Source organism: Heptranchias perlo, chromosome 3, assembly GCF_035084215.1.
Source record: "Heptranchias perlo isolate sHepPer1 chromosome 3, sHepPer1.hap1, whole genome shotgun sequence".
NCBI classification, from domain to species: domain Eukaryota; kingdom Metazoa; phylum Chordata; class Chondrichthyes; order Hexanchiformes; family Hexanchidae; genus Heptranchias; species Heptranchias perlo.
Genome location: NC_090327.1, coordinates 118,312,707 through 118,336,811, shown reverse-complemented (window position 1 = coordinate 118,336,811; position 24,105 = coordinate 118,312,707). Strand labels below are relative to the sequence as shown.

General features: G+C 42.7%; 1 protein-coding gene across 2 annotated transcripts in view; it reads right to left on the bottom strand.

Annotated features, from left to right (window-relative positions):
* Positions 1-24,105, bottom strand: part of topaz1 (testis and ovary specific TOPAZ 1) — a 70,980-nt gene that overhangs the window by 24,414 nt on the left and 22,461 nt on the right. For both annotated transcript variants that reach the window (XM_067981712.1, XM_067981713.1), the window contains exons 11-15: positions 19,952-20,103; positions 11,721-11,813; positions 9,737-9,852; positions 6,513-6,579; positions 513-684 (exon numbers count right to left, since the gene is read on the bottom strand). In XM_067981712.1, the coding sequence (XP_067837813.1) occupies positions 513-684; positions 6,513-6,579; positions 9,737-9,852; positions 11,721-11,813; positions 19,952-20,103 (600 nt within the window). The remainder of the gene's footprint in view (positions 1-512; positions 685-6,512; positions 6,580-9,736; positions 9,853-11,720; positions 11,814-19,951; positions 20,104-24,105) is intronic.

Sequence of the window (24,105 nt, the reverse complement as noted above, 5' to 3'; positions counted from 1 at the left end):
CTCTTGATTCTTGTCCAATGATCCTATCTGTCCATGTGTGGGCATTAGCTGAAGACAAGATCAGGCTTGGCAGTGTCCCATCTTTTCTTGAAGAGCATTGACTGACTGTCGAGGTTCTCATATGAGGAATGCTGCTTGGGGCAAGTAACCAGAGGGTGCCAGGGAACTCTACCTCTACAAGGGGTTACTGCCTTCAGCAACACTAAACATGTAAACAATGAATGGTGCAACTCTCAAAACCACAAGGGACATGGCACCCGTTAATTTTTAGGTTGACTACCCAAATGCATGTGGACGATAAACAAACAAGGAAAAATACAATTGAGGACAGTCAATAATTTTGCAATATTCTTGTCACTACAGTAAAATTCTCATACATTGCGGAAAAGAACTGGTCAAAAAAACTGCAGTGAAATTGCTTTGGTAGTGGCCAGAATTCTGGCAGTAGTAAATATTATAGAGCAGACCTCAAGCCAGTAACTAAGAACTTTTGTGCTAATGTTTATCAGTACCTGCTTTTGCAAATTCACAGAAGGGGACCGCAGCTCCATTATCCCTGCTTTTTACGAGAGTAACAGCAATGAATGCAGCAATTCTGTAGAGTTCGCTTTTAGCATCATAGTTCCAATGTAAACTCTGAAATAAAGTTCCCATCTTGTTCCATTCTCCTTTTTCTTTATATTGCTGTACAGGAAGATAAGATCAAAAAACAAAATGATCAGAAACCTCCCTATATCTAAGAGACTAATGCACATGGTGTGGTACTGAGTCCTGTAGACCAGGAAGACCTGTGCTAAGTGGGATTCCTTTAGCAGCGGTGGCAGTGTGGTATTAGGTAAGAAAGACTTGCATTTAAATAATGCCTTTCACAACCTCAGTACGTCCCAAAGCGCTTTACAGCCAATTATATTGGCCAGTACTTTTTGAAGCTTCGTCACTGTTGTAATGTAGGAAACGCAGCATCCAATTTGCACACAGACAACAGTGTGATAATGACCAGGTAATCTGTTTTAGTGATGTTGGTTGAGGGAGAAATATTGGCCAGGAAAACGGAGAGAGCTCCCCTGCTCTTCTTCGAAATAGCGCCACGGGTTCATTTATGTCCACCTGAGTTAGCAGATGGGGCTTCGGTTTAGCATCTCATCCAAAACACAGCAACCCCAATAGTGCAGCACTCCCTCAGTACTGCACTGAAGGGTCAGCCTAGATTTTGTCTTCAAGTCTCTGGGGTGGGGCTCGAACCCACAATCTTCCGTCTCACAGGTAAGAGTGCTACCAACTGAGCCGATGGGGCAAGGAAGGGGAGTAGCCAAAAAGCCTGCTGCCACTGTCTAGGTGCATATTTAGGTACGGTACTTGGATTGTGGAGGTGCTTATGGAATCACACCCCAGCATGAACCAGCCCTGAAATGGTGCAAAAGCCCCAGGATTCAGCGGTATCGGAAAAGCAAATGCCAAAATCTGTGAAACACACAAAGCCTTAGTTTGGCAGAAACCTTTTCAGAATGACTCGCGTTGCTAAATCCAAGATTCCAAAATCATAGGATGTTTTTAGTTATACTTATTAACTAAGCAGGAAGAAAAGTGTAGGGAGAGTACTTTCAGTTCAAAATATTAATGCTGATCTGAAAGACTTGTGTAATTTATATAATTTTGATTGGAGACCCACCATTTTGAAATGGTCAGGCTGCAGCTTAGACAATGGCCTCTAGTTTTAGGCATCATACCTTCGGAAGGATGTCAAGCCCATGGAGAAATTGGAGGAGAGATTTCACTCAGATGACATGGGGGATTAGAGGCTTTAATTATATGAGATGAGACAAACTGGGACTCTCTTCATTAGAACAAAGAAGTTTAAGTGGAAATCTGATAGAGGTGTTCAAAACAATGAGGTGTTTTGGTATGCTAAGTGGGAAAAACTATTACCACTAACTGGAGGGCTTCAATTGAAGATTAATACCAAAAGAATGAAGGGAGAGAGTGGAGATTTTTTTTTAAATGTAGCAGGTTGTTAGGACATGGAATGCCCTACCAGAAACAGTTGTGGAAGCAGAACTCATAACCGCTTTAAAAGGTAAAGTGAATAAATAGTTCCAAAAATTATTGAAGGGTATGAGGAAAGGGCAGGGGAATGAGAGCTGGCACAATGGGTCATACAGTCTCCTTTGGGGTTGTAAAGTTTTATGATTCTATAATGGGCAAACCTGGGCAACGTGCAACACAGTAGCACAGCACCACCGGTGGTGGAAGGGACTGAATAGTAGGCATTACAGCCATACCTATTAAAAGTAATAGAAGCAAGCATTAATTCAGCTGTTACAAAACAAGCACCATCAAGTATCACAAATGCTGTTCAAAATCATATTACAGGAAGCAGGCATGACAAACGGGAAACATACATCTGTATACTGCACAAAGAATGTAAGGAGTCTTACAACACCAGGTTATAGTCCAACAGCTTTACAATATTTTAGAATAACATATTTTAGAAGATCTCTCATTGTCTTACTTACAGCGAGTTGGAAGATACACTTTTTAATGCCATGTAATGTACATTATATCATGAGTTCCACTGACTTAAGAGTGATTGAATAACTTAAATGTCATTTTTATTACAGAGTGGTGGTTCTAGTGATATTTTCAGGCTCAAATTGAAATGATTGTGTGCATATTTGTACATAATATGTTGTTTGTTAAGGAGAGGGAGATTATATAGTGCAATTGAGAACCTATTATTATGCTGGTATATTTTAAATGTTGTGGGAATATAGGGAGCTGTGACAGAAATTAAGTATTTTTTCCAGTTTTAGCTTGGTGATTGTCTCTTTAAATCCAGATTTTTTTTTAAAAGCAGCTGCAGTCAAATTCCTGCCTCCAGCCTAAAACAATACAAATTTTGTGAGGCTTCTTTCCAAGTTTACAAACTTGAGAGAGGAACCAAGCCACATAATTCAAACAAACAGTGCTGGGTGATTGCCCAGTTATATCTATGTCTGGAAACTCCTTTTTTAAATTGAATTATTGAATGCACACATTAAACAACACATCAGTTATATAAATCAAAGAAGCCTTGGCAACTGTTTCAGAAATATTTCAGCAAGTTGAGTTGCTCAAATTGGAAAGCATTGGCTTAGAACCTGCAGGAGATAGATCAGGCTAATTCAGCTCTCGTAGTGCTGAGAAATGAAAGAATCAGTGAAAGAATATTAAATTAATATAGGATTTGTGTACATTTGTTATTTTCCTTTTGAGAAGCTAGATACAATTAATTTCTACCACGTGTGTGTGTGTGTGTGTGTGTGTGTGTGTGTGTGTGTGTGTGTGTGACTAGTAGATTGCCCATAATGCCCACATGGGGAGTCAATGTTGAAAAGCTTCATCTCAACATTCCCAAAGAACGTGATATCAGATCACCCTGAAACAGTGAACAACAGCAGTGGCTACCGCAATGATATGAAAAAAAGGTTAAATAAACCGGAGAACTGAAATTAGAACAAGATACTTTCTCGTTTTTGACACATTGCAATCGTAGCAGGGAAACCTGAAGCACAGAAAGCAACATGCATCACGACTGACCGACAACAATGAAAACAAACTGATAGCATTGGGCTCACAGCTAAGTAGACAGCAGCGAATTAATAAATAAATGGAGCAGCAGGCACCAGCAAATTTAATGGGTGGAGTCGGCAAGAGTGAATTAATAAATTCATAAGACCAGAGGGCATTGCAACAAATCAATAAATTAATTGAGGAGGCACAGCAACTGGTTAATAACTCAATGGAAAAGTACATTAAGGAACTAATAATGCACCTGGCACACCAAGAGCAGTGGGCACCAAAGAAATTAATAAATTGAAGGAACAGCTGGCACAACTAACTGAACTAATAGAGCAGCAGGCACAGCAACGAATTTAATAAATTAAGAGCAGCAGGCACCAGTGAATTAATACTCCTTTCCTACCTTTGCCGCTGCTGCTTCCTGCCGCTAAGCGACTGTCGCCGGTTTCACCGGCAGTTTAGTTTTCAAAGTGCTATGAGCGATTATCATGTAATTGCCGACTGTAAAGATAAGTTAAAAAGAAAAGTAAAAGCTTAAAAAGTTTTTTTTTAAAGTTTTCTTAGGCACTTAAACAGTTAATACTATGCATTCGTATAGTATAATAATCAGTTTAAGTGCTTGTAAAACATTCCTGTGCTTTCAAAATGCTTAGCCAGCATAAAGGAAGATCGTTGGGAGGAAAGCTTCCAGAGAGAAGGGTGGGCAGGGGGAACGGGTAAAGTGGGGTGGTAGCGGAGTCACGGCAGGGTCAGAAGTTGTGATGTGAGGAGGGCACCAGCCAGACCTGAGGTGGTAGGCTCAAAGCTGGCCACTCTACACCAGGGAAAGCAAACAGGCTGGGTAGGCTGATCCAGAAATTGGGCAGCCAGCCACCACATCACCAAGGAAAACAGACAGAGCGAGCAGGCAGGATTTGGATAGGCTCCAGTCCAAAATATTTAGTGGGGAGATCTGAAAATGGGGAAAGGGGGGGGGGTCCTTGGTACCCCTTTTAATGGGTGGAAAACCCAAAAATCAAGTTTAAAGCACCACAGGTGATATAAATGTCTTCAGGTGGACTTGTTTCGAACTCAAAATTACTGAGTTTAAAAAATAACTGAAGCCAGAAAGAGGAAGGGCTCTGAGACCATGCATTGCAAGAAGTCATCACCCCACAGCACGGCTAGAGAGGAATAGTGAGGCAAAAGTTAGGAATCAGGTGAGCATTCATAGGAAGTTAAGAGGAAGATTAAGAAGCAAGACCTCAAAGGTGGTAACCTCAGGATTATCATCAATGTGAATCTTTAGCCATTACAGAAGCAGCCAGATTAAGATGGTAAATGCATAGAGGCATGGTATCGGAGGGAAGGGTTAAATCCCTGGAGCACTGGGATATGAGTAGAGGCAGTACAGGAAACTCCTAGGAGCCTGATAGATAAACAGTGCTAGATATCTTTCATGCAGTCAAGAGCAGTAACTCAGGAGGGAAATCAAGACCAACTCCACTGTAAGTGGTTACCCAAAGGGGGAAGAGTTATGTGCAGGTATGCAGTGGTAATGTGAGATAACAATAGTCAGAGGATTAGACAGTCACTTGTGCAATGTAAAATAAGAGTCTCAAATGGTATGCTACCTCCCAGGGTGCCAGGGTAAGGAACATTAAGGACAAGATAAGAAAACTCTTGAAAACTAGAAGAGAATCAGCCAGAAAACACTGTTCATGTATGAAATGATGACGTGGGGAAAAATAGGATTCAGGTCCTGCAAAGAGTGCTCAGGGAGTTGGGGGAAGACTAAAAAGCAAGATGTCAGCAATAATTGCAGGATTACTAGCAGATTCAGCAGCAGCCCTTAAAAGAACAGCCAAATTTGGGAGGTAAATGCATGGCTAGAGGCAAGGTGTATGGGAAAGAGTTCAGATTCTTGGGGCTGTAATGATCTGTACCAACAGGACAGCTTACATCTGGACAGAATTAGAACCAACATACTTCTGGGGAGGTTATTTAGAGATGTGAGGGAGGGTTTAAACTAACACAGCACCTGTCTTGATTCTCAATCAGAATGTGCTATATCCCTCAAAGAGAATTTGGAACCTAAATTCAAAGCTCCACTTTCTGGAGATTTTCCCAATTGACTTGTCCTATATGAGGACTTTATTCTCATGTGATTTGCCTTTTATTTAGAGTTTGTAGCACTTACTTGCATTACTAGGTTTATTTTTTCCTATATAAAAAAACTCAGAAGATACTGTTCGGGATTTTAAAAGTTCACTTTTCTCATTCTGTGAGCAGCATGTGCTTGAAACAAAGGTCCCTAAGTTGGAGAGAAGCATTACTGGTAATTTCTAAAAAGGGCAATATTATGGGATGCAGCAAGGGTAGATTGCTGGTGAAGTCTAGGCTGGACCTGTTATGAGACAGAGGGAGAAAAGGTAGACCTTTTCATTGAAAAGTTTCTCCTGGTTGGCAGCACACACTTGAGACTGCCTGCAGGACAGTTAAGAGGGTTCCAGCTAGGGTTGCCAACTCTGGTTGGACGTATTCCTTGCAGGTTTCATCACATGACCTTCCGCCTCCACAGCCAAACAGCTTTTTTTTCCCCATCTCCAATATTTTTATAACTAACAAAATTAATAAATTTCAAAGAAAATGAAAAACAAAAGCACACAATTTTTTTTAGTACCCCTACGATTTTTCTCCTGGGTTGCTGTAGCAGTGTCTGGGAGATTCATCTTCAATTCCTGGAGACTCCAGGACAATCCTGGAGGGTTGGCAACCCCTAGTTCCAGCTGAAGAGTCTCTTTATATGTCGGAATTTTCTAGATTGTAACACTTACACTCACATTGGGCACAGCCTAAGGAAACCTAAAGCACTCTTCTTACTGAGAGTGCCCACTGTTTCCACATAAATATTAACAGATTTTGAAAAGCTGATAAATGTTTTTCTTTTAAAAAGAGAAAAAATATCAACAAACCTCGATTTCAGCTATTGCAAAATTCAAGTCACACAGTCCATCTGGTTCAGTTTGATGAGACAGTAACCTGGAAGAGAAAAAATGTAGCATGTAACTTTCAAAAGGGAATTGGATATACACTTGAAAAGCATAAATTTGCAGGGCTATGGGGAAAGAGCAGGAGAGTGGGATTAATTAGATAGCTCTTTCAAAGAGCCGGCACAGGCACGATAGGTTGAATGGCCTCCTTCTGCGCTGTATGTCAGCCTGTAGTATTTTAGGACAGAATACTTTTGAAAGTTACTGGTGGATCTCTTTTGATATTGCTCACAGTAAGTCGGAGGTCACATCGATGCAAGGGAGGAGTGATTGGAAATGGTGGGTTGGGGGGGGGGGTGGCGGAAGAGGTTGACTTTCTATGAAAGAATTTAGGATAATAGTATGTACTGCACCAGAAAGACCACTGTTGGGTCAGGTATGTAACAGATCTCCCCAAGACAGTAATTTTGATTGGTCCTGGAAAATAGTATTCCCTTACTTACTGCAGATAGATAAATATATTAGTTCCTCCCACATTAATACAGTTAAATAAATCTCAGTGTGTGATATGGGGCAGCAATTCTATCTTTACTGTCTATCTGTTTAGGGTATGGCTTTTTACAGCCAAGACCAAACCTCTGTTAAACCTAAAAGATTAAACCAACAATTTACACATTTCTCTTGTTTTCCAAATTATCCCTGCAAAAAGTGCTTAGTGTACTTAAATAAACATTAAAATTTGTGACTTTGATTCAGAACCTCCCTTCAAACTTGAATATGGCACAGTCATTCCTGAACAATGGTTATTTTTGAGTTCTGAGTATAAACATAAATGAAATGTAGCCGGTCTGCTCGCTGGCACAGAAATAATGGGATGATGGGCCTTCTGTGCTGTGATTTCTACAACCACTTATATTGTGTTACAAAATATAAAGACCTACTTAGTTCAAGTGCCCACCCAAATCCTTCCCTCAACACCAGTTTTCTTTTGTTGTCTTTTTTTTGATGTACTGAGGTTTTTGTTTTGTTGATATTCTGATCTTATATATATTGCTCATCTGATGGTGGCACTGTTTACTGTATTTGGTGGGAGCAAGGGTTGGAGATGTAGAGCAGCGTGCACTATGTTATGAAAGGGTGCCCGCACGATGAACAGATATCAAACAACAAAAATAGGCACAAAACAAAAGTAGAAAAAAATAGGACTAGATATAAAAGTAAATGTGACCTGATAAAATAATCAGTTGTTTGCAATGAGGGGTGGGGTGCATATACACACTGGTCTGGAGCTCGATTGGAGGATGATGGACGTAAATAAAGTTGGAAGAATGGATAAACTGAATGAAAATGTTTTTGAGAGAGGGGACAGAGAGAATTTTATCAATCCTTCAAAGTTCCAAACATAGCTCATGCATTAAATCATATGGCATGGATTGAAAATTGGTTAACAGACAGGAAACTGAGAGTAGGAATAAATGGGTCTTTTTCGAGGTAGCAGGCGGTGACTAGTGGGGTACCGCAGGGATCAGTGCTTGGGCCCCAGCTATTCACAATATATAATCAATGATTTGGATGAGGGAACCAAATGTAATATTTCCAAGTTTGCTGACGACACAAAACTAGGTGGAATTGTGAGTTGTGAGGAGGATGCAAAGAGGCTTCAATGCGATTTAGACAAGTTGAGTGAGTGGGCAAATACATGGCAGATGCAGTATAATGTGGATAAATGTGAAGTTATCCACTTCGGAAGGAAAAACGGAAAGGCAGAGTATTATTTAAATAGCGATAGATTGGGAAATGTTGATGTACAAAAGGGACCTGGGTGTCCTTGTACACCAGTCATTGAAAGCAAACATGTAGGTGCTACAAGCAGTTAGGAAGGCAAATGGTATGCTGGCTTTCATTGCAAGAGGATTTGAGTACAGGAGCAAGGATGTCTTACTGCAGTTATACAGGGCCTTGGTGAGACCACATCTGGATTATTGTGTGCAGTTTTGGTCTCCTTACCTAAGAAAGGATATACTTGCCATAGAGGGAGTGCAGCGAAGCTTCACCAGACTGATTCCTGGGATGGCAGGACAGTCGTATGAGGAGAGATTGGGTCGACTCGGTCTGTATTCACTAGAGTTTAGAAGAATGAGAGGGGATCTCATCGAAATGTATAAAATTCTGACAGGGCTGGACAGACTGGATGAAGGGAGGATGTTTCCCCTGGCTTGGGGGGTCCAGAACAAAGGGTCACAGTCGCAGGATACGGGGTAGGACATTTAGGACTGAGATGAGGAGAAATTTCTTCGCTCAGAGGGCAGTGAACCTGTGGAATTCTCTACCACAGAAGGTTGTGGAGGCCAAGTCACTGAATATATTTAAGGAGGAGCTAGATAGATTTCTAGACGCAGAAGGCATCAAGGGGTATGGAGAGAGAGCAGGAATATGGTATTGAGATAGAGGATCAGCCATGATCATATTGAATGGCGGGTAGGCTCGAAGGGCTGAATGACCTACTCCTGCTCCAATTTTCAATGTTTCTATGTACAACCACTACTGATTCACAAACACCAACTCCTGAAGATCCTGGGAAATTTTATTTACCATTATGTTTAGTACATGGTTGTGGTTCTGGTGCTGGAGTAGGAACCCAGAGAGTGAGAGTTCAGTTCCTACCAGGTTGTGAAACTGAATTCAATAAATCTGGCTAGCACCAGCAAAGTCTGGTATCATGAAAGCTAGCACACTGTCACAAAAACCCAACTGGCTCGGGAAGGGAACCTGCCACTGCTATCTACCTACATGTGACTCTAGTCCACACACCACATTCTAGACTCTTACTGCCTTCTGAGGTGGCCTAGCAAGCCATTCAGTTGTATAAACAAAATAGAAGAGGGCCACCACCATCATCTGAAGCCAACTAAGGGGATGGGCAATAAATGCGGCCTTGCCAGTGACGCCCACATCCCAGGGACAAATTTTTTAAAAGTGCTTTTTTTAATCCCTCCTCTCCACTTGAAATAAGTCATTTCTTTTCCATGTACCAATATTATATGCCCATATAATTTTATCAATCCTTCAAAGCTTCAAACGTAGCTCATATGCACCGATCCAGCAACCACATCACTTAAAAACACCATGGGGAAACTCTTCACTGTCACAGGCTTACAATTCCAAATCGACGGGGCTACGCAAGAACAAAATGGGCAACTGCTTACCTGGGTTTAAGGGCCGCGATGAAATGTATTTCTTGGTGAGACACTTGCAGTTGATTCAGCAGATGTATCATGTAGTTAAACTGATCCAACTGGAGCTTAAGTCCTGCCTCCACAAGCTGAAAAAGTTAGCAAATTACTTTGTATATAAAAAGTATATACTAAAATATATTTGACACTTTCCTATCATTGTTTATTTCAAATGCAGACATTTAATTAGAAATCCATTTGCAAAACTAAAAAATGCAGATTTACATCACTCTGGAAAAAACTAACCTTTATGCCCTCAGACCATCTTAGAAAACGAGTACAATTTTTATTGGATGTTTTCTACATTTTTCGAGATTGGCGAGACCGTGCAGACACTGCGACAACGGATGAACGGACACCGCGCAACAATCGCCAGACAGGAGGGTTCCCTCCCAGTCGGGGAACACTTCAGCAGTCAAGGACATTCAGCCACCAATCTTCGGGTAAGCGTTCTCCAAGGCGGCCTTCGAGACACACGACAACGCAAAATTAGCGAGCAGAAATTGATAGCCAAGTTCCGCACCCATGAGGATGGCCTCAACCGGGATCTTGGGTTCATGTCACGCTACACGTAACCCCACCAGCGAAAAAGTGTTATCTATTTTTAATACAACGGGTCATTCTCTGTCTTTCTCTTCCTTTCGGATGTTTCTCCCTCTCTCTCTCTCTGTGTCTTTTGTTCTGGCCGTTTGTATATTCAGTGGTCTTGTAGGTAACACCTCTCTGTCTGAACACTTTGATTGCCTTGACAACGGGCAGTTGGAAAGATTATCTGTAATCACCAGGTATTGTTCTCTGACTATAAATGCGAAACGTTCAAGGAATTCCACTCACTCACCTGACGAAGGAGATAATCTCCGAAAGCTTGTGATTTTCAAATAAAATTGTTGGACTATAACCTGGTGTTGTAAGATTCTTTACATACATTTTTCCAAATTAGATTGGTTGATTACTCATTGCATATTTGAATGACGGCTGTACTCCTTGTATTTTAAGATATGTAACACCCAAAACTTGGAGCACAACTAGCTGTTTAAGCAGCTTTTCCAACAGAATTCAGTGCAATTCATTTGTCTAAAAATTGCCTGCTTTATGTAATGGTTTCATTTCATTACAAATTCTCACCTCTGAATCATCAAACTGCATCTGGAAGAAATTCTTCAAATATGCTTATAAATAAAACATTTAAAATGTGCTTATCTTTACTGAAAAAAGTACCATTGCATTTAAAAATCTGGAGAATAAAGGAGATAATTTTTGAATTAAAGAAATGGGATGCAGGGCCAGAAGAGAGTGAATTGGGTGTTGGATAATGAATTAGAGAAATAGCTGGGAAGAAATTATTCCTGGTGCAGGTAGCGAGGGTACTAAGGGAGACAAGTAATAGTCAAGAGACAGCCTTGTTTGTGATTAAGACATCAGTGTGGAAAGGCCACAAAAGATCATAAGTTAAAGCGAATGCCTACTTTCCTTGTGCAAGGAGCAAAATATTGGTTGAAAAAATAATCCTGAAAACACTGCATAAAAAAAAATCACCACACACATCTTCTGTATTCCAGTCTATTTTTGGATAATTGAAAACTCCTAGTCATAAATCTATTGTTAATACACACCCCTGTAAGTAGTCTCCAAATTTTCTTTCCACAATTCATTAGTCTAGAATATTTCTACAGGTGAGGTGGAGAGAGCGTGCGCGCGCGCCCCCGAGGTGGAGAGAGCGTGCGAGATCGAGGTCGAGAGACAGAGTGTCAGACAAAGTGTGAGGTACAGAGAGCGACACACATACATATATAGTTGTGTACTCAGTATTAAAGACAGCATATGGAAGGAACAAGTTCAATTAATATCATTTCTTCAAACATATTGTCAATGAATGTAGCAAATCCTGTGTTTTATGTACAAGGCTACAACTCTTCACTTCTATCACATGTGTAAAATGTGCAGCAGTTGCTCCTACCTTGCAGGTTATCTCTATGAGATTGGGAACGATGGCTCTCGAGTCTGTGGATGCCACATGATCAAATACATTCAGTAAAATTTCACCTTCTGGCTAGAAGAGAAAATATTTGCCATATGTTTGGTAGCATTCTGTTAATTGCACATTTCTACTTCAAATTTTCTTTGCTAATGGTTTTAAAGAAGGGATGATGGACAGATATATGGAGTGACCAGAGAAGGTAGGATTGTTCTCTTTAGAGCAGAGGAGGTTAAAGGGAGATTTAATAGAGGTGTTCAAAATTATGAAGGATTTTGATAGAGTAAATCAAGAGAAACTATTTCCACTGGCAGGAGGGTCGGTAACCAGAGGACACAGATTTAAGGTAATTGGCAAAAAAACCAGTGGGGCCATGAGCAGAAATTATTTTACGCAGCATTGTTATGATCTGGAATGCACTGCCTGAAAGGGTGGTGGAAGCAGATTCAATAATAACTTTCAAAAGGGAATTGGATAAATACTTGAAGAGGAAAAATTTGCAGGACTGTGGAGAAAGAGGTGAGTGGGACTAATTGGATAACTCTTTCAAAGAGGCACAATGGGCTGAGTGGCCTCCCTCTGTGCTGGATGATTCTTAGAAAACTGGGCTTTCATTTTGCTCTATATTACTAATCTTTTCTTGTGGTGTTATTCAGACAAAAAAGAAACTGTCTCCCTTCTATAACGATTTAGCTGCTCATTTCCCACTTTCTAATTCTGTCACTCTGCTAATCTCCCACTTTCCAATTCTGTCTTCTCCCACTCTCCAATCGTCTCGTCTCTGCTCGTTTTCCACTCTAATTCTCTCCACTCTTCTGCCACTCTCTAATTTGCTCTTAGTTGGTCTTCCACTCTTTCTCTCTTTGTCCTGCATAGACTTTTCCATGTCAGCTCTGTTTATCTGACTCTCTTATTCTTTCTCTCTTTTTGTCTATCTCCTCTGTATTCTGTATGTCTCCCAGCTATGCATGGAAAGAGAGGAGAGAAAGGTACTGGGGGGGGGGGGGGGGGGGGGCGAAAGGGATTAGAAGCGAGATAGATAAGTTGGTATGGTTTATGAATTGTTGATTTTTTTATGCATTTAGCATCCAGAAACTTGAGCACTATAATCTAGGCTGACACTCCACTGCAGTACTGAGGGAGTGCTGCACTGTCAGAGGTGCCGTCTTTCGGATGAGATGTTAAACTGAAACCCCATCTGCCCTTTCAGGTGGATGTTAAAGATCCCATGGCACTGTTTTGAAGAACAGCAGGGAAGTTATTCCCGGTGTCCTGGCCAATAATTATGTTTCAATCAACATCACTAAAAAACAGATTATCTGGTCATGATCACATTGCTATTTGCAGAAGCGTGCTGTGCGCAAATTGGCTACTGCATTTCCTATATTAGAACAGTGACTACTTTTCAAAAGTACTTCATTGGTTGTAAAGCCCTTTGGGACGACCTGAGGTCATGAAAGGTGCTATAGAAATGCAAGTTCGTTCTTTAATAATTTTATTTTTAGTGGGATAGGTGGAAAACTGTCCTGGTAGCAGTACCTCAGAATGGTTTTTGCTGCAATGTGGTTGGGGAGAATTTTTTCTGTAGAAAATGTTTTTGTCTGATACAATTGGTTAGATAATGAAAGCAGAAAATAGCCAATTAGAAAGCAGCAAAACAATGAGGGAAAAGAAAAGTAACACTACAGTCAAATCAGATCAAAATGTCGACAGGACACGAGAAAAAAACTTTTCTGCTGAGAAATTACAATATTGAAAACCTAACAAGATCTCACAACATATGTTCTGCATTCTAACGCAAATTGGTATGAGCAAAGCACCACAAAAATAAAACTATCGAGACTAAGACTTACAATCAGAAACGTCGCCCATACATTACCTTTGATTACTGACTACATCAAAAGCTCAATGTATCGGTGATGTCGGCTTCTTGAAGACAGTTTTGGCCAAACTTGCTGCGCGTCCCAATACACCCATCTCCCTTCAAGTGCCATCCTTCTTTCAACGAAAAACATCTTAGTTCTTGTGGTCTCACAAGAACTAAGATGGAACAGAGGCTCAGTTTCTCTGAGAGGCTCAGAGGATATACATTGATCATTGTGCAACAGTTACAGGGAAAAGTTTTCAAGATGGAGACTGATAATGTTAGTCAGGCAAATTAATCACAATGATGGTGTGTTTAAAACTCTGGTAACAATTTATATATGAGCAGGGAACAAGGGAAGATTGAACAGGCTGGGGCTCTTTTCTCTCAAAGAGAAGGAGTGATAGAGGTCTTTACATCTACCCTATCAAACTCCTTCATAATTTTAAAGATGTTTCCACTTGTGGAAGACCAAAACCAGGGGTCATAAATATAAGATGGTCACTAATAAATCCAATAAGGAATTCAGGAGAAACTTCTTTACCCAGATTGTGGTTAGAATGTGAACTTGTTGAGGCGAATAGCACAGGTGCATTTAAGGGGAAGCTAAATAAAGGCATGAGGATGAAAGAAATAGAAAGATATGCTGACAGGGTTAGATGATGTAAGGTGGGAGGAGGCTCGTGTGGAGCATAAACACTGGAATAGACCAGTTGGGCCGAATGGCCTGATTCTGTGCCGTTAATTCAGGCAGGACTATTTCTTACATAATGTATTAGACATACAGAAGTAGTTATCAGAGAAGGCCGTTGAATCAAATAGGTAAAATATGCTCAACTAAATGTGTTTTTTTTTAAAAGAGTGGAGAAGATAGATTTGACATAGAGAAGGAACACAGTGCAGCTGAGAACCCAGGCCCGGGAAGTCTCCAAATTAATGCAACTAAAACTACAGCAGAGTTAGTGCTATTTGAGAGGAAAGTCCATTAATAGTTACTTGTTTAGAAGTGCGGAGTAGCAGAGCCCATCAACGGCACTGGGGATATAGCCAGGGGATCAACCCTGGTTCAATGAGGAGTGTAGAAGAGCATGCTGGGAGCAGCACCAAGCATACCTAAAAATGAGGTGCCAACCTGATGAAGTTACAATACAGGACTACATGCATGCTAAACAGCAGAAGCAACATGCTATAGGCAGAGCTAAGCAATTCCACAACCAACGGATCAGATCAAAACTCTGCAGTCCTGCCACATCCAGTTGTGAATAGTGGTGGAAAATTAAACAACTAACGGGAGGAGGAGGCTCCGTTAAGATCCCCGTCGTCAATGATGGCAGAGTCCAGCACGTGTGTGCAAAAGACAAGGCTGAAGCGTTTGCAACCATCTTCAGCCAGAAGTGCCGAGTAGATGATCCATCTCGGCTTCCTCCCGATATCCCCACCATCACAGAAGCCAGTCTTCAGACAATTCGATTCACTCCACGTGATATCAAGAAATGGCTGAGTGCACTGGATACAGCAAAGGTTATGGGCCCCAACAACATCCCGGCTGTAGTGCTCAAGACTTGTGCTCCAGAATTGGCTGTGCTTCTAGCCAAAATGTTCCAGTACAGCTACAACACTGGCATCTACCCGACAATGTGGAAAATTGCCCAGGTACGTCCTGTCCTCAAAAAGCAGGACAAATCCAATCCGGCCAATTACTGCCCTATCAGTCTACTCTCAATCATCAGCAAAGTGATGGAAGGTGTCACTGACAGTGCTATCAAGCGGCACTTACTCACCAATAACCTGCTCACCGATGCTCAATTTGGGTTCTGCCAGGACCACTCGGCTCCAGACCTCATTACAGTCTTGGTCCAAACATGGACAAGAGCTGAATTCCAGAGGTGAGGTGAGGGTGGCTGCCCTTGACATCAAGGCAGCATTTGACCGAGTGTGGCACCAAGGAGCCCCAGTAAAATTGAAGTCAGTGGGAATCAGGCGGAAAACTCGCCAGTGGCTGGAGTCATACCTAGCACAAAGGAAGATGGTAGTGGTTGTTGGAGGCCAATCATCTCAGCCCCAGGACATTGCTGCAGGAGTTCCTCAGGGCAGTGTCCTAGGCACAACCATTTTCAGCTACTTCATCAATGACCTTCCCTCCATCATAAGGTCAGAAATGAGGATGTTCGCTGACGATTGCAGTATTCAGTTCCATTCGCAACGTCTCAGATAATGAAGCAGTCCATGCCTGCATGCAGCAAGACATGGACAACATCCAGGCTTGGGCTGATAAGTGGCATGTAACATTCGCGCCAGACTAGTGCCAAGCAATGACCATCTCCAACAAGAGAGTCTAACCAACTCTCCTTGACATTCAACGGTATTACCATTGCTGAATCCCCTACCATCAACATCCTGGGGGACGCCACAGACCAGAAACTTAACTGGACCGGCTACATAAATACTGTGGCTACAAGAGCAGGTCAGAGGCTGGGTATTCTGCAGCGAGTGACTCACCTCCTGACTCCCCAAAGCCTTTCCACCATCTACAAGGCACAAGTCAGGAGTGTGATGGAATACTCTCCACTTGCCTGGATGAGTGCAGCTCCAACACCATTCAAGAAGCTCGACACCATCCAGGACAAAGCAGCCCCCTTGATTGGCACCCCATCCACCACCCTAAACATTCACTCCCTTCACCACCGGCGCACTGTGGCTGCAGTGTGTACCACCTACAGGATGCAATGCCGCAACTCGCCAAGGCTTCTTCCCAAACCCGTGACCTCTACCACCTAGAAGGACAGGGGCAGTAGGCACATGGGACACCACCACTTGCACATTCCCCTCCAAGTCACACACCATCCCGACTTGGAAATATATCGCCGTTCCTTCATCGTCACTGGGTCAAAATCCTGGAACTCCTTACCTAACAGCACTGTGGGAGAACCTTCACCACACGGACTGCAGTGGTTCAAGAAGGCGGCTCACCACCACCTTCTCGAGGGCAATTAGGGATGGGCAATAATTGCCAGCGACACCCACATCTCATGAACGAATTAACAAAAAAATAAATTCAATATGATGAAAAATGATTCACCCGAGTGCGCCAGAACAGAGGTTCAGAGATGAGCAACATAGGCACTAAGACCACCAGTAGAACAACCACGCCAAAAGCCAAGCTGGCAATCACGGCTTAAGGTAGAACCTTCAGGGCAATCGATAATATAAATCAACAACAAAAGCACAATAGGGTGAGAGTTGAAATAGTACGGATGAACTTTGAAAACGTTTTCAAAGATAGGCACAAGTGGGTCTGAGAGTAGGAGGCTGAAAAGATGGAATAGAGTTGGATATGGAGAAACGGTGATAAATTGGGTTGAGATCAATTTATGAAGCAGGTTTTTCAGTCAAAGAGCCTTTCTGAGATTTCCCACGTTTAAGTTCTGCAATACGTATTAAGCTGCAAGCTGATAGGAGTTATCTATCCCAGGAAAATGTTCGAATTGCTGGATTGCTTCTGCATCAATCTCCATTGCACAATATTTGTCTACAAGTTTTTCTACATTGTGAAACCTGCTTAAGGAATGTGCACAAGTCTCAAGATTCTGGCAGTGAGACACTTGAGACACGAGACATGGTAGCCAGTGACCAGAAAATCCAACAAGTTTTGCAGAATTTGGCATCTGGTGCCATCGTGGGTCAATGTCTGAACACTGAAATTGCTCTGAAAAGCAAGTTGCCAACCAAATGTCTACTAATAAATTAGAGGAAACTAACAAAATATTGGTGATAGAAACTTGCTTGCCCAGACTTTCAGTTGTGACACCATGACAACGTTGAAGAAATAACCTTTAAGAGAAAAAAATAACTAGCTTGTAGAGTTTCTAAAGTTTCGTGAGAAAGTTTCTTACCCAATATTTTCTACAAAAAGGAAGCCTTGATGCACAATTCTCTACTATTACCAACAAGCCAGGGGATCAACCCTGGTTCCATGCGGAGTGTAGAAGAGCATGCGAGGAGCAGCATTAGGCGTATCTAAAAATGAGGTGCCAACCTGGTGAAGTTACAACACAGGACTACATGCATGCTAAACAGCGGAAGTAACATGCTATAGACAGAGCTAAGTGATTCCACAACCAACAGATCAGATCAAAACTCTGCAGTTCTGCCACATCCAGTTGTGAATTGTGGCGGACAATTAAACAACTAACGGGAGGAGGAGGCTCTGCAAATATCCCCATCCTCAATGATGGCAGAGTCCAGTACTTGAGTGCAAAAGACAAGGCTAAAGCGTTTGCAACCATCTTCAGCCAGAAGTGCCAAGTGGATGATCCATCTCAGCCTCCTCCCGATATCCCCACCATCACAGAAGCCAGTCTTCAGACAATTCGATGCACTCCACGTGATATCAAGAAACGGCTGAGTGCACTGGATGCAGCAAAGGCTAGGGCCCCAACCACATCCCAGCTGTAGTGCTGAAGGCTTGTGCTCCAGAACTAGCTGCGCCTCTAGCCAAGCTGTTCCACTACAGCTACAACACTGGCATCCACCCGACAATGTGGAAAATTGCCCAGGTATGTCCTGTCCACAAAAAGCAGGACAAATCCAATCCGGCCAATTACCGCCCCATCAGTCTACTCTCAATCATCAGCAAAGTGATGGAAGGTGTCATCAACAGTGCTATCAAGCGGCACTTACTCACCAATAACCTGCTCACCGATGCTCAGTTTGGGTTCCGCCAGGACCACTCGGCTCCAGACCTCATTACAGCCTTGGTCCAAACATGGACAAAAGAGCTGAATTCCAGAGGCGAGGTGAGAGTGACTGCCCTTGACATCAAGGCAGCATTTGACCGAGTGTGGCACCAAGGAGCCCGACTAAAATTGAAGTCAATGGAAATCAGGGGGAACACTCTCCAGTGGCTGGAGTCATATCTAGCACAAAGGAAGATGGTAGTGGTTGTTGGAGGCCAATCATCTCAGCCCCAAGGCATTGCTGCAGGAGTTCCTCAGGGCAGTGTCCTAGGCCCAACCATCTTCAGCTGCTTCATCAATGACCTTCCCTCCATCATAAGGTCAGAAATGGGGATGTTCGCTGATGACTGCACAGTGTTCACTTCCATTCGCAACCCCTCAAATAATGAAGCAGTCCGAGCCCGCATGCATCAAGACCTAGACAACATCCAGGCTTGGGCTCATAAGTGGCAAGTAACATTCGTGCCAGACAAGTGCCAGGCAATGACCATCTCCAACAAGAGAGAGTCCAATCACCTCCCCTTGACATTCAACGGCATTATCATCGCCAAATCCCCCACCATCAACATCCGGGGGGTTACCATTGACCAGAAACTTAATTGAACCAGCCATATAAATACTGTGGTTACAAGAGCAGGTCAGAGGCTGGTATTCTGCGGCGAGTGACTCACCTCCTGACTCCCCAAAGCCTTTCCACCATCTACAAGGCACAAGTCAGGAGTGTGATGGAATACTCTCCACTTGCCTGGATGAGTGCAGCTCCAACAATACTCAAGAAGCTAGACACCATCCAGGACAAAGCAGCCCGCTTAATTGGCACCTCATCTACCACCCTAAACATTCACTCCCTTCACCACCGGCGCACAGTGGCTGCAGTGTGTACCATTCACAGGATGCACTGCAGCAACTCGCCAATGCTTCTTCGACAGCACCTTCCAAACCCGTGACCTCTACCACCTAGAAGGACAAGAGCAGCAGGGACATGGGAACAACACCACCTGCACGTTCCCCTCCAAGTCACACACCATCCCGACTTGGAAATATATCGCCGTTCCTTCATCGTCGCTGGGTCAAAGTCCTGGAACTCCCTTCCTAACAGCACTGTGTGAGAACCTTCACCACACGGACTGCATCGGTTCAAGAAGGCGGCTCACCACCACCTTCTCAAGGGCAATTAGGGATGGGCAATAAATGCCGGCCTCGTCAGCGATGCCCACATCCCATGAACGAATGTAAAAAAAAATTCCTAGTCGCTACTGCCCTTCTACACCATTTAACAATCCTACCTGGTATTTTTAAGTTTTACTGTTCAAAATTAAGTCAAGTAGATCAGCAATAAATTGCATCAGCAGCAACTCGCCAACCTTCATGGTTTACAGTTCAAGTGTTATCACGTTGAAAACTAACAGCTACTGATTACTAACTGCCTGAGACAGCATTCAGCCGTAGCATCAGTTTACAACACTGATCATACGGAGAGCAGGGACTGATGGCTCCCTGTTCAATGAAACAGTTGGGTCTTTGTTTGTAGCTGCTTTGTACATTATCTATTGCTGAGAGGTAGGACAATTTATTAACTTCAATTTGGATTATTAATAAAAATGACTACTCACCAACATCTTCATGATTATGGCCATATTGAGCAGTTCAAACAGGTCTTGCAACCTATGCACCTTTAACAATGCGAAATGTAGTCTGTGCATCACTTGGGAGCTACAATAAATGCCAGGCTGAAAACTTCTGTAGTAACTTCTAAATATGCTTACTGAGTAGAAAAAAAAACAATGCATCATTATCTGCGGGGTTGGGAAACATTTGTGCTGTCTTTGATCATTCTCCCATGCTTACAGCCATGCTGTTACTCTCAATCGATGGGACAAGACTTTCCACCCCACCCGCTCAGTTAATTACCAGAAGTCACATCAGAGAACCACCCCTTAGCTTCACAGTTAAAATGGGCCAATGTGGGAAGCCAGAGTACAATTGGTCAGGACTATAATGAGTCAGAGATAAAAAAGCATATGGAATCCTAGACTTTATTAATAGAGACATAGAGCACAAAAGCAAGCAAGTTATGCTAAACCTTTATAAAACACTGGTTAGGCCTCAGCTGGAGTAGTGTATTCAATTCTGGGCACCACACTTTAGGAAGGAGGTCATGGCCTTAAAGAGGGTGCAGAAGAGATTTATTAGAATGGTGCCAAGGATGAGGGACTTCAGTTATGGGAAGAACAGAATCATAGAAAGGTTACAGCACAGAAGGAGGCTATTCGGCCCATCGAGTCCGCACCGGCTCTATGCAAGAGCAATCCGGCTCATGCCATTCCCCCATCTTTTCCCTGTAGCCCTGCAATTTTTTTTCTTTCAAGTACTTATCCAGTTCCCTTTTGAAAGCCATGATTGAATCTGCCTTCAACACCCCCTCAGGCAGTGCATTCCAGATCCTAACCGCTCGCTGCGTAAAAAGGTTTTCCCTCATGTCACCTTTGGTTCTTTTGCCAATCACCTTAAACCTATATCCTCTGGTTCTTGACCCTTCTGCCAATGGGAACAGTTTCTCTCTATCTACTTTGTCCAGACCCTTCATGATTTTGAATACCTCTATTAAATCTCTTTGCAACCATCTCTATTCCAAGGAGAACAACCCCAGCTTCTCCAGTCTATCCACGTAACTGAAGTCCCTCATCCTGGGAATCATTCTCGTAAATCTCTTCTGCACCCTTTCTAAGGCCTTCTCATCTTTCCTGAAGTGTGGTGCCCAGAACTGGACACAATACTCCAGTTGTGGCCGAACCAGTGTTTTATAAAGGTTCACATGACTTCCATACTTTTCTACTCTATGCCTCTATTTATAAAGCCCAGGATTACATATGCTTTTTTAACCGCTTTCTCAACCTGCCCTGCCACGTTCAACAATTTGTGCACATATACCCAAGATCTCTCCACTCCTGTACCCCTTTTAGAGTTGTGCCCTCATGTTTATATTGCCTCTCCTCGTTCTTCCTACCTAAATGTATCACTTCGCATTTTTCTGTGTTAAATTTCATCTGCCACGTGTCCGCCCATGCCACCAGCCTGTCTATATCCTCTTGAAGTCTATCAATATCCTCCTCACTGTTCACTACCCTTCCAAGTTTTGTATCATCTCTAAATTTTGAAATTGTGCCCTGTACACCCAAGTCCAAGTCATTAATATATATCAAGAAAAGCAGTGGTCCCTTCGGAACACCACTGTACGCCGCCCTCCAGTCCAAAAAACAACCGTTTACGACTACTCTCTGTTTTCTGTCCCTTAGCCAATTCTGTATCCATGTTGCTACTGCCCCCTTTATTCCAAGGGCCGCAATCTTGATGATAAGCCTACCATGTGGCACTTTATCAAATGCCTTTTGAAAGTCCATATATACCACATCAATTGCATTGCCCTCATCTAACCTCTTTGTTACCTCATCAAAAAACTCTATCAAATTAGTTAAACACGATTGCCTTTAACAAATCCGTGCTGGCTTTCCCTAATCAATCCACACTCGTCCAAGTGACTGTTAATTCTATCCCGGATTATTGTTTCGAAAAGTGTCCCCACCACTGAGGTTAAACTGACTGGCCTATATTTGCCGGGTTTATCCTTACATCCTTTTTTGAACAAGGGTGTAACATTTGCAATTCTCCGGTCCTCTGGCACCACCCCCCGTATCTACGGATGACTGGAAGATTATGGCCAGTATCTCCGCAATTTCCACCCTTATTTCCCTCAGCAACCTAGGATGGATCCCATCCGGACCGGGTGACTTATCTACTTTACGTACAGCTAGCCTTTCTAGTACCTCTTCTTTATCAATTTTTAGCCCATCCAGTATCGCAACTATATCTTCCTTTACTGAGACTGTGGCAGCATCTTCTTTCTTGGTAAAGACAGGTGCAAAGTATTCATTTAGTACCTTAGCCATCCCCTCTGCCTCCATGAGTAGATCTCCTTTATGGTCCCTAATCAGCCCCATCCCTCCTCTTACTACCTGTTTACATGCCTGTGGAAGATTTTTGGATTCCCTTTTATGTTGGCCACCAGTCTATTCTCATACTACCTCTTTGCCCCTCTTATTTTCTTTTTCACTTCCCCACTGAACTTTCTATATTCTGCTTGGTTCTCACTTGTGTTATCAACCTGACATCTGTCATACGCCCCTTTTTTCAGTTTCATTTTACTCACTATCTCTTTTGTCAACCAGGGAGCTCTGGCTTTAGTTGCCCTACCTTTCTGCCTCGTGGGAATGTGCCTAGATTGCACTCGAACCATCTCCTCCTTAAAGGCCGCCCATTGTTCAATTACAGTTTTGCCTGACAATCTTTGATTCCAATTTACCTGGGCCAGATCTGTTCTCATCCCATTGAAATTGGCCCTCCTTCAATTGAATATTTTCACTTTGGAGCGGTCCGTGTCCTTTTCCATACTATTCTAAACCTTATGATATTATGATCGCTGCTCCCTAAATGCTCTCCCACTGACACTTGCTCCACTTGGCCCACCTCATTCCCTAGAACCAAGTCCAGCAATGCCTCCTTCTTCGTTGGGCCGGAAACGTACTGGTTACGAAAGTTATCCTGAACACATTTCAAAAATTCCTCCTCCTCTTTGCCCCTTATATTATTATTGTTATCCCAGTTTATATTAGGATAGTTGAAGTCCCCAGTTATCACTACTCTATAGCTTTTGCATCTCTCTGTAATGATTGAGAGATTGGAGAAGCTGGGGTTGTTCTCCTTAGAGCCGAGAAGATTAGGAGGAGATTTGATAGAGGTGTTCAAAATCATGAACGGTTTTGACAGATTCCAATGGCAGGAGGGTCGGTAACCAGAGGACACAGATTTAAGGTGATCGGCAAAAGAACCAGAGGGGATACATTTTTTTACGCAGCGAGTTGAAAGGGTGGTGGAAACAGATTCAATAGTAACTTTCAAAAGGGAATTGGATATATACTTGAAGGGAAAAAAATTACAGGGCTATAGGGAAAGAGCAGGGGAGTGGGACTAATTGGATAACTCTTTCAAAGAGTCGAATGGCCCCTTCTGTGCTATACCATACTATGAGTCACTGTTCTAGTGCTAAAGCCATGGCATATCCTTCTCACCCGAGCTTAACTGACTGGAAGCACTGTGGACAATGTAGCTCAATTAGCAGTAACGTGTCAAAATCTTGCCAGAAGTTGACGTGACCGCTATTCTTTACATTTTTAGACCACAATGGGCTAAAAGAATCACTTTTAGTGCAAAAGAGGCTATTTGGCCCATCGTGCCTGTGCCAGCTCTTTGAAAGAGCTATCCAATTAATCCCACTCCCCCCACAGCCCTGCAAATCTATCCTTTTCAAGTAGATATCCAATTCCCCTTTTGAAAGTTACTATTGAATCTGCTTCCACCACCCTTTCAGGTTTCAGCAAATCCGAGGTCAATTCTTTTCTCAGCATGGGTTCCAGCTCTCAGATTGGACAATGCAACCCAGAAGGCAGGGAAAACGGGCATTTTAATTTCTTTCCGAATGAAAGAATAGGGTTATTTAGTTAGAAGTGCAGTGAAAAAATAAAAAAGGGGACAGAACAAGCAGCAGGATTACTTTTCTGTTGGCATTTTTCAGTTGTTAAATAAGAGCATAAGAAATAGGAGCAGGAGTAGGCCATACGGTCCCTCAAGCCTGCTCCATCATTCAATAAGATCACAGCTGATCTTTGGCCACAACTCCACTTTCCTGCCCGATCCCCATAGCCCTTAATTC